The 13,769-nt window shown below is 32.2% G+C and overlaps 1 protein-coding gene across 5 annotated transcripts in view; it reads left to right on the top strand.

Moving 5' to 3' along the window:
- Positions 1–13,769, top strand: part of SNX13 (sorting nexin 13) — a gene marked incomplete at both ends in the record, with an annotated part of 63,309 nt that overhangs the window by 30,654 nt on the left and 18,886 nt on the right. For 4 of the 5 annotated variants that reach the window (XM_084230048.1, XM_084230049.1, XM_084230050.1 and 1 more), the window contains 5 exons: positions 322–426; positions 1,238–1,370; positions 5,051–5,088; positions 7,680–7,749; positions 11,459–11,598. In XM_084230048.1, coding sequence (XP_084086174.1) covers positions 322–426; positions 1,238–1,370; positions 5,051–5,088; positions 7,680–7,749; positions 11,459–11,598 — 486 coding nt within the window. Of the gene's footprint in view, positions 1–321; positions 427–1,237; positions 1,371–5,050; positions 5,089–7,679; positions 7,750–11,425; positions 11,599–13,769 lie in introns of all 5 variants that reach the window. The other variant, XM_084230046.1, reaches the window with a different exon arrangement.

Raw genomic sequence — 13,769 nt, 5'->3', positions numbered from 1 at the left:
TGGTACTACTTTTCTGTGTGCCGGACACTGATTGTATGTCTTACATAGATCTCTTTTAATCCTTACATAATATTATTTCCAAAGGTAACTTTTTCAGCAAAAGTCAGAATTTTAAGTTCTAGTTTGTTTACAATGTGCTAAATAGTACATGATGGTGAGAAAGTTTTAGCTCTTATTTTAGCCTTCTTAAACATTAAGGTACCATTTTACAAACCAAGGACTTTCTGCCATTTATTTTTAATACTCTGATTTTATTGTTTAAATTTCTTGCTCACTAGGAGATTCTGAAAATGATCAAACTTATTTTTTCTGCATTTTTAGGCATCTCCAAGAGTCACTGTTGATGATTATTTGGTAGCAAAATTAGCAGATACTTTGAATCATGAGGATCCAACCCCTGAAATCTTTGATGACATTCAAAGGAAGGTACTTTATACAGCATTTATCATTATCTCTTGAAAAAAATGTATTTCTATGTATATGTGATTGGATTTTTTTTAAAAGATTTATTTCTTTATGCATACAAGAAATGGGGTATAGGCCAGAGGTGTGGGGGGGATGAGAGGATTCACCAGAGACAGAACATGTGGATTGACTGAAATACACTGCTGAGGGGAGCAGCAAGCAAGTCAGGAGATATCTGCTGCACCATTTGGGTAGCTCCCTGGTGGGCTAGGTATGGAGCTTGTGCTGCAGAGGCTGCAGATAGCTTCAAAGTGCTATGCTTAACCAGGGAGGCCCTATGATTGGATTTTTAAAAGATTACTAAAACATTATTAAACCTGAGTGGTGACTAAAAAGATGAATTATGGTTCTTTTTGTCACAAAAGAGGCCAGGACTTTTTGTTTATTTAATTAACAAATGAAGAAAATTTTTATGTTGGGTTGTTTTATTTGAATCTACCACAATCCATGAATTTAATGCATTGATGATGTATAAATAACATGACTCAAATTTATTTTAATATGTGCCTTGAGCCTTTATGTGGACTTGTGTCATAGAGAGCATTACTTCTTGGGACATCATGTGTACCCTTGTGACTTATAATAGTACCTTATATTATAATGTAATTACTGAGAAGACCAGAAGAAATCATTAGTGTGACATAGTCTTGTTGCTGACATCTTTAGATATGGAGTCTTTGAGGATGGCAACACCTTAATCTAGTTTTGGTGGAATCTTCTATTTAGCACATTATTTGTATTAACAATGACTATTTTGATTTATTTCAAAAAGGTATATGAATTGATGCTACGAGATGAAAGATTTTATCCTTCCTTCAGACAGAATGCGCTTTATGTACGAATGTTAGCTGAGTTGGATATGTTAAAAGATCCTAGTTTCAGAGGGTCAGATGATGGTGATGGAGGTAAGATGACACACACTGAACTTTCTATGTATAAATATTTCTTTCCGAAAAAAAAAAAAAAAGGCCTTTCAGGCAAGAGATTGTTAATTTGAGTTGTGTCAGTCATATAGTTCTCTGGTAGTATCCCTTTCACTGGTAAGTAATAATACTAATCATTAATAGTAGAATTACCAAAAAGATTAAATGAGATAACAGGATAACAATAATGATCCTGAGAGGGTATCATGTACTGTAAAGTAATTTTGAAAAACTATGGTTTTGTTTTTTGTTTTTCATTGACTATAACTTATTCGGAATTCTGCACAGTGTGGGAGACTTTAGAACTGGAAGAAGTATCAGGAGTCTTTAATCCAACCTTTCAGTTTTTTTCAGCTGAGGCTGCTGGAGCCTCTGTCAACATAACATAGTGAAAAAAAACAGATATTGAGTCAGTATATTTAGATTTTACTCCTATGTTACTACTTCCTGCCTGGGAGATGTTGGCCTCACCATTTAGTAACACCTCATTATTCTCCGTTGTAAATCTGGAATCGTATTCTTCTCATAGTAGTATCTTACCTCAGAGTCATTGTCAGATTTATATGGAATTATATATATGAAATTCATTGTAAACCAAAACTCAAATATCAGTTTTCATTCAGGTAGTAATCAGTTATGTAGTAGGAAAGGCAACCCTTAGAGCACAAATCGCCAGATTCTTGGTGACCATTTTATTTGTGACACAGTTCAGAAATATTTAAGCTCTAATTAAATATTACAAGTTTGATGAACACTCTGGTACATTCTACTAAGAAAATAAGCTATATAAATCAGTGGGAAAGATTTGACTAAGTAACTATTTTAAATCACTGTTTTATTTATGATAATTAACTTACAAAAAGATTTTATGAGCAGGACCACTTGGTGATGGAGGTATAATACAGGAGGTAGTGAGTACTACTTAAAAAAAAATAGCTCTATTGTGGTACACTTCCTAGCCTCCCCTCTGCTCTATCTAATAATCTTCATTGTACAATAGTAATAGATTTTACTCTCTAAATTATGTAAGAAATCTAGTTAGAATATTTAATTTTAATTTTAATTTTTTTATATCGATTATTGATCTAATATCTTAAATTTTTAAATATTCTGGTTTGTTTTTAAAATTTGAATAATGTGCTATTAACTGAATTTGGCTGCATAATCAAAACTTGCCTGCATAATTAAGGAAATTTTTTTTTTGAAAGTGCTGAATAATAAAATTCAGTGTACCTTGAGTATATTCTGTAATAGTATTTACTACATCTGTTGAAAAATCTTTTATAAAGCTGGTATAAATTTGCAATACCAATTCTGTTTCTGGAAAGTACTATTTTTTACTTTTATCTACTTAAAAAACTTCTTCATTGTTGTGAAACGGATTTGCTATCTGACCCAGAATGAAAGAAAATAAATTGATTCATAATCAGTGAGCTGATTTTTGAACCTTAACGCAAGAACGCTTAAAAAATATTTTAGTTCTATGGGGATTACACCCCATAGGGGGTGAGGGGAACCAAATATTTTTTACAAATGAGCAATGATGTAAAAAAATTTTAAAAAAATTAATAAATAAAAATAAAAATTCAAATAAAATATATACTTAATAGCAATTCTATAATGTATTTTAAAAATCCAATACATGGCATTAAAGACTTGGAAGTACAGGCACACTGTTGGTTTATGTTAGAATGTAGCTTTCTCACTAGGGCTCCCATTCTAGTTTATTTAAATTCCAATGTACTAGTGGAAAAAAAAATATTTTAGTTGACTTTTAGCTCCCATTCTTAGATTTCTAGCCAGTCTATTTTCTTGTATGTAACTAATGAAAGCAAATTATTTATTAGCCATCTCCTCAAACTTTCCAAAACCTCATACTAACTTACAACAAAGTAGATTAAAATTTTTTTTCAGCCATTGATTTTGTTCTGAAGTTGATACATTTCACTTACATATCAGTCATGAGTAATCCCTTACACTGGAATTATTGAGTATAGCTTGTAATTACATGTGTACGTATATTTCATTGTCTTTCTCTGACTTTGTTTTTTAACTTTTTTTTTAATTCTAATTGATGAGCTTTACATTTTTTTTTTTAAAGATTTATTTATTTATACAAGCACTGGGTACAGTCAGAAGCGCGGGAGGGTGAGAGAATTCACCAGAGCCAGAGCGTGGAACAGATCAGGCAGACTGACTAAATGCATTGCTGAGGGGAGCAGGAGGTGGCAGGAGAGGTCTGCTGCGCCATGTGGGACACTCGCTGGCAGCCGGGGATCGAACCAGTGCTGCAGAGGCTGCAGGCAGCTTCGCAGCCCAGAGCTCTACTGCTGCACCACCAGGGGAGGCCTGAGCTTTATATTTTATAACTAAAAAATTGCATATCTCTTTTAAAAACCATTTGAAAAAAAGCATTTGAAGTGATGGGTATAATTTGAAACATTATTTTCCTTTATTATAACATCTTTAAAAATTTATTCTTTAAAAGCATCTTTAAAAATCTTTAAAAAATATTCAAATTGTTTTTTAAGTTTTAATCACATTTTTCTAACCATTTCAAACAATACTTTCTTTTGTTACTAGAGTTATCAAATTATTAAGTTGGACCTATATTGATTTTAAATGTATTTCTGCCTGATATTGATCAAGAAAGTAAACTATACCTTGTTTTGCTTCTTAATTCTGCTTTTTTTTTTTTTTTTTTTGACTTCTCTTTGGTGGGAAGATTTAAGAGGTGGATAGATCACAGAAGGAGAGGGAGATCTATAATTCAATAAGAAAGATAGAAGAACTTGTTAGTCATTTAATTATCACCTTACTGTTAAATAAGGGGTTATATATACTTGTAATTTCCAGTCTATCTTTTGTGACAAAGGGTCTGATAAACCAAGAAATATCTTTGTGCATTTAGAGTAGTTGAAGTTGAAAAGCAATGCCAACTGCTTCTTTCTGGAAATAATAAAAATTTGTTTTGAAGACCCATTTGGAGATCGAAATTCATAAATAATTTCTTAAGTGCTGGAAACCATATATTAACTTTAAACTGTTTATGAATATTGCTTACCATATATATTCCTTTGTGTTTTTAACAGAGAGGTATCTTAATTGGTAACTTATTTTGCTTAGATAAAAAATAAACACCCAAGGAAAGACTATTGCTTGATATTAATTTTAATAATGTATAATTCAATTTACTCTCTAACATGAAGTTTAAAAATATTTTTTCTTATTTGATTTTTAATTAAATGACTTTGTATATGGAATTTAAATATCCTTTGTTCTGTTATGTAATGTTTGAGGACTTTAGACTTCCAATGTTGTTGAGCCACATCTACCAAGAATAAGTAGATAAATTAAAAATTAGTCTATTTTGCTTTCACACTAAGGAATAATTAATTGCTCTTTTGAACAAAATACCTTCTCTGGGGGCTTGGGGGGAGGCTCAGTCAGAGAGACAACTTAAGTTGTGTATATATTTTCACTGAAATACCTACCTGGAAAACCTAGAGCTTAAGGGAAAAGATGTTGGGAGTAGTGTACCATAAATTTCTTTACTTTTATGTCTTGTGTGATGTTCATTCTTGATGTGAGAAGCTTAGATAAAGCAACTGTTTAAAAAAGTTTTTTTTACTGTATAATTAATTGAATTTCTTTTTCTACAGAATCTTTTAATGGGTCTCCTACAGGAAGCATAAATTTGGTAAGTACTATTGTGGTACTTTATTAAAGTGACTTGAAAATAAAATGAAAGACTGAACCTTAACACATATAAATAAATACTGTGTAAAAAAAGTCCCCAAATTACCTTTAGTATTATAAGGAATTATTATGCTTTTAAACAATTTTTAAATTAGTATATAATGTATAAATTCCTATATTAGGGCCTCCCTGGTGGTGCAGCGATTGAGCACTGGGCTGCAAAGTTGCCCACAGCCTGTGCAGCACCGGCTTGATCCCCGGCCACTGGCGAGGGTCCCACATGGCGCGCAGACCTCTCCTGCTGTGCCCGCTGCTCCCCTCAGCAGTGTACTTCATCTGTCTGCCTGTTCTGCTCCCTGCTCTGGCGCTGGTGAATTCTCTCACCTTCCCGTGCTTCTGACTGTACCCAGTGCGTGTATAAATAAATAAATCTTTTTAAAAAAATGAATAAATAAATTCATATATTGAATTCATTTTTAAAATCATCTGTGAATTGTAACTTAATAAATTGTAACTTAAATTGTAATTTAATAAAAATTAAATTTCATTTTTATTTTAAAAAAACAAACCTGCATGATTTGGTTGCCTTTGATTAAAAATTGACTTTATTATTTTTCAGTCCCAATATTTAGTGTTTATAAAGGACTCTTTAATGCTATAATAGTAAATCTGTGATATAAATGTTTATAATTAGAATCAGTTTTTTTCTGCTACGTTTCTTTGTATGTAGCAAAGAAATATAGATAAAAATCTAAATTTCCTATTCCAATTCACCTGAGACTTCTCTCTTTTACATAAAAATAGTATTAAAGCAAAGGTGTGTTGTTTCTATCAAAATATTTTGTTGGCAGTCACATAAGCATTTACAAATAAGTGTGTTCTATTTCTTTTCAAAGTAATTTTATTTGCGTTATATCCTGATAGTTGTACAGCAGACATTGACACCATCCTACCATTGGAAAGAGTGAGATGCCAAATTCATTGATGTGACTATAGTGAATATCAGTGGTAGAGCCTTGACTAGACTTAATTTAATGATTCCCCACTTGACTTGGCCATTGAAGTCTGGTGGATCACCTATATGGAATTATCATATTTTATTTCTTTTAATAATCAGTCTTTGGTAGATACACCTTTGCCTTTCTTCTTGGAATGTAGTTGCCTCATTTTAAATGGCTTTATGCCATCTGTATGATGGCATTTAAGTTATTTTGATGACTCTTTTGTAATGATCAATACTAGCACAGTAGGACTCCAAAGTTGATTCAGATCCTGTGGTTTTTGAAGTGTGAAATATATGTCTGAATCACATAATGTCTTGTTTTTTAGGTCCACAGAACCACTTCTGTGCTCGGTTTTTTACTAAGAACACTCACAAGCCTCAGCATAGTCCCACTCATGGCTTGGACTTATTACAGTGAAAGGTCATAATATAAAATCAGCAAAAGAAGAAGTGCATGGAACAAAGTCCTGGTTTTCCACGTGGAAAACCAGGCACAAGTTTTTAATATTCCTCTTCTAGGGAAGTCACATTGTACAAATTTAATTAACTCAGCAACAAGTATGATGACAACATATGAAATGTTGCTTTAGGAAAGCTTACTTGAGAGTTGAGTACCCAGGATTTTTATTGGAGGCAAGTTACTTAGGCACCTTCTGCCTAGCACATATCAAAATTCCAGACTTCCAGATGGGAAGCACATGTTCAGCATAAATTACATTGTTGAAACACACAGTTTAGGTGCAGTGAACTGCTCTTACCATTTAAGGGATGGTGAGGAACCTTCCCTAAATCTATGTCTCATTGCCATCTAAGGACCAACTGTGCAAGCTGTCCTAAGAGAGAAATTTAAAACCTGCTATATTAACTCTTTTCTGCTTACTAGATTTTCATTATATTATTATATTCTGTATATGTGTGGGTGTGTACATTTGTGGCAAAAAAGTTTTAAATTTGAACACACAGACTTTTATAAAATAATCATTCTGGGTCAGTCAATAATAATTTTTGCTTGTGGCATTTGCTTTTGAAAATTTAGTTAGGTCATGGATTCATTTTGTTTAATAGTAGTCATAATAACACCTAACATTTTTTGCGTTCATTTTCTAAGCGATTATTATGTCTTATTTAATTCTCATATGACCTATGGTATTACTACTATTATTATATCCATTTTACAGATAAGGAATCTAAACAAAATTTATTTATAAATTGACATAAGAGTTGAAGAATATAGAGTTGACAGCTAACTCTAGTATATGTCAACATTAAAAAAAATTGAAATGTTAATATGTCTCCTTTTAACCACTTTTTTTTTTTTTTCATACATTACATGATTGAGAAGTAGCACATTTAGCAAATTATAATATACGGACAAGCAGTGAAGTAACAAATCTAATGTTATAATTAGGTTGATTTCTATATTATCTTGTTGATACTTTCTTAATCTTGACTTTTCTCTCCTATTTATTTGGAATACCAAATAATATAAAGCTTACAAATGTGGGCAAAATGAGTAATGCATATGTGATAAGGAATTCTTTAACACTTATTTCTTTGTAAAAATTTTATTTTCTGATTTCTTCCCCCAGTCTCTAGATGACCTTTCAAGTGTATCTTCTGATGACCCAATACAACTTCATGCTTACATCTCAGACACTGGTAAGAAATTTTTATGGTAAAATTATTACTTTAAAACTTTATTATTATTCTACATTATTATTCACTTTTTTTTAACAAATCATGTTTTGTTCTGTAATTCTACTTTTAAGTTGCTTTTTTTTTACCTGCAGCACATTTTTCATTAAATTCTGTGTTTATTTGCCTATATATCTGTGTATTTCCTCTCTCAGACTGCCATTGTTAACATTTGAAAAGCTTAAATCCTAATCATTTTATCACTGCTAATAAACTCTGAAATCAGTCTTTTCCTTTTTTTGTTTGAGTTTAGCTTGTAATTGTCTGCTTAACTCTTGTTTTAGGGGACATTTATTTTAATATTTATTTTTTTATATGCAGAGTCAGAATAGATAACAGGTAAATGAAGCTTTTGAGTGTAGGATTTACAGAAATTCAGGAAATGCTTTGATGAGGGGAGAAACCTTGTTAAGATTTTGTGACTCAATAAGCATGTGTGTAAAATGGTTAATGAATTGAGGGGGAAAAATAACTACATCATTGCACTTGGTTATTAGATAATGCCAATAACTTGTAGATAATGATCACTTTCTTACCTGGTTTCTCATTATTCCTGCAGCATAGGAGTAGGTTGGATTACATTACATATAGAAGTATAAACATAGTGAAGTGTATACCTCAATTCCATTTCATGCTTGCATTCTGGAAACGTTAAAGAGATTCATTGTACAGGTTTAAAAGATAATAATAATCTGCATCTTTTAAAAAAGACCTCTTTGCTTTTCACTGGTGCTGGAGTCTGATTTTGCATTCTGTTCTCTGCCAGATTTCTAGAAAAAATTATAATTGCTGTCTCAGTTGTTACTCTTTTACAAATAGTTGGTGCATCACTTACTCTGCTCTTAAAGGCCCTTATATAATAGCCTTGCCAATAAAAACAGAGGTGGTGTTGCTTTTCTTTCTAGTGTTTGATAGTTCTCTCACCTTTTCCTTCCTTAATATTTTTAAATTTTTTTGAAAATATCAATTTTCTTCATTGATTTATCTCCAAATGTGAAAACCTCTGTTCAAGAATAAGCGTTCAGTATATGTCCTGTTACTTCTTTCTTGAAGACTTCAAAGTTTCATATTCTAAAGAAAGTCATTAATGCCCATATTTCCTCTGTGCATCTTTCACTTCTCTGAGATTGTTGATTTTCTAATTCTTTTGTCTATTTACTCAACAAATATTTATTAGATTATTATAGAAATAATCAATCATATAAACAATTACATATGAGCATTATATATGAGCATTTGCTCAAAAAATACTAATTTTACCAGTTAGACTCCAGAGTCATTTTGAATCTAGATTCTATGTCCTTAACATCTTTATTACAGAAAATCAAACTTGTAGTCAAGTCAGTGCTACTCAAGAAATGGTCTCTGGACTCCTTCATTGAGAAATCTTGCTTTAAAAAATATTGGCTAAACTGAACAATGGACTTGGAGACAAGAAATTGATTTATATTATGGTTGTAGTTCCTTTTCTAGTTATAGATTGATAATAGATGGCTTGCATATCACCTGCTGTAAGTAACATTGGCTTAATGGAAACAAAACCTACTACAGTATTTCATTATCATCTCAAAATCAATATACATTAATCTTACTATATAACTTTATATATGTAGTCTTCTTTTAAAATCAAAGTTTATTTCTATTTTCTGCACACTGGTCATGATCTTCCTGCCTGTCATTCTGTGACAAAACCTCATTATCCTTTAAAAAATGACTTCTTACATTCCTCTGTTCTTTCCTACCCCTTGTGGTTCCTTTAGCTCTCATTAATTCCTATTTGATTATGGTTTGCTGCCCAATTTGCCTCTGCTTTCTATTTTCTTTTCCCAAACCTATCTTGGACACAGTAGATAGAGCCATTCCCTTTTTGCCATGCTGACTCCATTGAGTAATGGTAATTCTTTGATATGATGAAAATGTGATATGCAGTTTGATCTGAATTAATCTCTGAGTGAAGAATAACTAGCAGTGAATGTTGCTTATAGTTAATGCATATGAGAGCAAGATTTCCAACATCTTTATATAAAACTATTCTTAGTCTTTTATTTTGTCATTATCAAGAACACTGATATTAGATGGAAAGGGAATGAAAGACTGTTTTGAGCAAAAAGTGAAAATCTTCAAAAAAAACCTGATGAACACCTGAGAGATATTTCTGTGTAAATTTGCCAGTATATGGATTTCTAATTTTCTGTGATTGAAATAATTCATCGAGAGCCTATATGGACCCTTTTTCATCTACCTTGTATACAAAATATTTACTCATCTTTAGAACTTGATTTTTTTCAAAATTATGAATTAATGTAATGTGTTATATCGTAAGCATAATTCAAACTATGATCAATATGGTAAACTTTTCTAAACTGCTCTTGGAAATTCTGCCTTCTGCACATAGAAAGGCTGAAAACAGTAAAGTAAAAATAGTTGAAGTAGAAAATCTTCAGGAGCCATAGACCATAGGAAAAACAAATTTATGGACATGAAAGGGAGTTGAAGCCAAAAATCTCATAGGAGTATATAAAAACTGCTGTCTTGATTTTGATATCATGTTCATGTCCTCAAGTTTAGAAAAGTCAGGGTGGGCTAAATCCATGGGAAGCTGGAATGTTCTTTGCATGTCCCAGGATTACAAAGGGTGACTTGTTGTGGGGGGAAAAAAATATTTAGCCTGCTGCTAGGGAAAGAATGAGAGAATGTCAAGGTCATGGTTGAAAATGGTATCTATCACAAAAACTGAAAGCCTTACTTTTATCCCAACATGGGTGTGTGTAGACTCAATCATCCTCAAGTTACATTATAAGGTTTCCACCAAGCCTGACAGTGTCTTAAAAATATTCATAGAGATCCAAAGAAAATTGTAGACGTAAAAAGTACAGTGTTTAAAGTTAAGATCAGTGAATGGATTAAGAAATAGACCTTAAATAGACTAGTTAGCTTCTGGAGATCTGGAGAAATAAACTTGAATAGAGTGAACTGCAGCATAATACAGAGATAAGAAAATGTAAAATAAGAAAGACAAATTAAAGATAATTATTCACAGTGCATCTCTTAAGATTAGTACAAAATAAAATTAAGCTTTTACTTTAAAGACTCTGGCTTGAATGGTTTGTGGTAAATCAATTAGGCAAATACCTCTTTTTCTTAATCCCCAGAATAAACTACACTTGCAAATTGTTGATAAGTATGAGAAAAAGAGAGATTTGCCAAGAGTTTTCGCTGTCTGTTTAGTTGAAGAGCTTTTAACTGACGTATACCTGTGTAGTGAAGGCTAGTACAAAAAGCTATTTTTTTCCTGTTATTTTTCCTTTATTAAATTTAAGACATTCATGCTAACGTTACTACAGTATCATAATCATTAATAGGTAACTTTTGGGAAAGTGAGTCCAAAGTAAGCATCATTGTGTAGTTGTTAGTGCCAACATAAGCTTGTAGTTTGTTTCGTACTGTAGCCATCATATGTAACTCATGATGGGTATGAGTACAGAGGATGAGAATCTATTTTATCTTTTGATGACATCCTTTTGTCTCAGTCTGTCATTTCAAATTCTTCATTTCATGTTCTCCTTTTTGTTTGTTTTTGTTCTTCATCTTCCTCCTTTTTGTGTCTTTTGTTCCTCTTCATTTTGTTTTAAATGACTAGTATATGCTGACTATGACCCATATGCTGTGGCAGGCGTTTGTAATGATCATGGCAAGACATATGCATTATATGCCATCACTGTTCACCGGCGCAATCTAAACAGTGAGGAGATGTGGAAAACCTATCGTCGTTACAGTGACTTCCATGACTTCCACATGCGAATCACTGAACAGGTAATGAGGTTTTTAAAGCTGTGTACTTTACGTTGTTTTCCTGATTCAATGTTTGATTCTAAATAGTTCTGAGAATGCTAAGGTATTGATCAAAGCTAATGAAAGAAAATAAGGTAAGAGTTTTTATATAATGAGCATAAGTTAGAGTGACTTTGAACATTTAACTAACCAATCAAACCATTTGGAGTAGTGACAAATATAAGTGGTGTACCTTGGAAACTTAATGTATGCTTCTCACTTTAACATTTGTCTATGTGTGTGCACACATGCACATGTGTACGCCTTGTGTGTTGTGCTTTGCAGAAGTCTTTGGGTTTGGTTTAAAGTAAGAACAAGGATCAGTATAGGACTTCTGGTGTATTTTTAGAAGCATATTTGACAGCTATAGTTATTTTAAATGGTATTCTTACAGTGTACCAATTGATCCATTAGTTAATTTTTAAGAACCACAGCTAAATTAAATTTAACATAATGTTTTCATTTCTTGCTAAATACATGTTTTATTTCTTGTAAACCTTTTTGTCTTATAGAAGTATAAAGAACCATAAAAGTAACAAATGTCAACAAATTGTTTCTGCTCTGTTTTTTATTGAATATTTTTTAATTTTGGAAAATAATTACCAATAAGCTGCCATTAGATGAATTGGATAAGTGAGCTATGAAAATTGTTTTAATTCTGCAGATTGATTGATTCAAGGTTTTTAGATTTATATTGCTTTTAAGCCAATATAAATAATAATAAATGTTGACATTTAATTGGATAGGCTGAAGTTTTGAAATATCATATTACTTTAGTAATCAGAAAATATCTTTTTCACTTAAAAGAGTGGAAAAAATAACACTGGCCCATGGTAATATCACTGAAATTTTTCAAATAGAGTAAGAGAAACTATTAATAACTTAAGTGATTAATAGCAGGTTGGTGGTGACTCCAGCAACCCAGATTAAAAGAACTATTTTGAATTACATTCATTAAAAAAATCAATAATTTGGCCATGTCTGTTCTTCTATTCATTTGGTTTAATTTCTCCATGTTTGCTTGATTTGTAAATATGCAATAATGGAAGAAATAATTGCTTTATTTTTTCAAAAATTACATTTCTGATGCTAATTTATTTATTTTTATTTAAGTGGAAATTTCCCTTTTATTATTGGGCGATAAAGAAAACGTTTGCACTCAGATGGAAATGGAAAAGTCAACCCCCCAAAGCATAATGATTAAATTAGTGTAGCGGCAGGAAGGGACAGAGCAGGTTCTTTATGACCCGAGCAGACAAGGTAAAGGAGGAGTCCTGTAGTCCTTATTGGCTTTTGCAGGCTTGTATTGGGATTTACCCAGGTACACGGCAGGCAAGGGTGCCGGGGCAGCCAGGAGGCTGGCAGGCCACCCAGCTCCCGGCGAGTCATCCACTCTTTCTGGGCTCTCCGGGGTTCTCTCGTGGCCTCTGCTTCTCTGCTCCTTTTGCTCTGCTGTACTGGTGTCTCTGTGACGCCGCCCTTATAAGCCCAGTCTCAGCCCAGGTGAATCCCATCTACATATGTCCACACCCTACTCCAGTTGCCCACCATGAGGTATTCATCCTTAATCATTAATTAATTTGGGGTTCATCATTAATCCTAATGGCAGGAGTCTGATGCTAATTTAAAAGCACATATCTTCTCTCTTCCCATCACTAGACTTTGAACACGTCAAATTTTAAGATTATTTGAATTGCTGTGGGTAGTGTTACTTCTCAAATTAATGGGAATTTGGTATATTATGAAATTAATAATTTTCTTTCCATCATTAAGAGGAACAGTCATTGCCTTAATTTTCTGGGCTAGGACTGTACATATTATGTTTACATATTGAAAAAAGTGAAGAACATACTTTCAAAAAACCTTATTATTAGAACAGTCTGTAGAAATTTCACTTTATACTACCAAAAATTAAGTGAAATTGATAAAACACAATTCATTTTTGAAAGGACGTAGTACAAATGAAGATGATGTCTTTTGCTTTGTGTTTTTGCCTTTTGTTACCTTTATACTTACACTAGTGATCTTTCTTAGATGTTTATTTTTTTTTTTAAATTTTAAACATGCTAGTTTATTTTTTGCCAATATAAGATTTTTTCCCTCAGTTTCAGTCATCATAGTTTTCCCACCAGCAGTGTACCCACAATCCTCCA

Source organism: Talpa europaea (genome assembly GCF_964194135.1).
Source record: "Talpa europaea genome assembly, chromosome: 3".
Taxonomy (NCBI): domain Eukaryota; kingdom Metazoa; phylum Chordata; class Mammalia; order Eulipotyphla; family Talpidae; genus Talpa; species Talpa europaea.
Note: the sequence above shows the minus strand (reverse complement) of the source record. Positions and strands in the feature narration are given on the sequence as shown.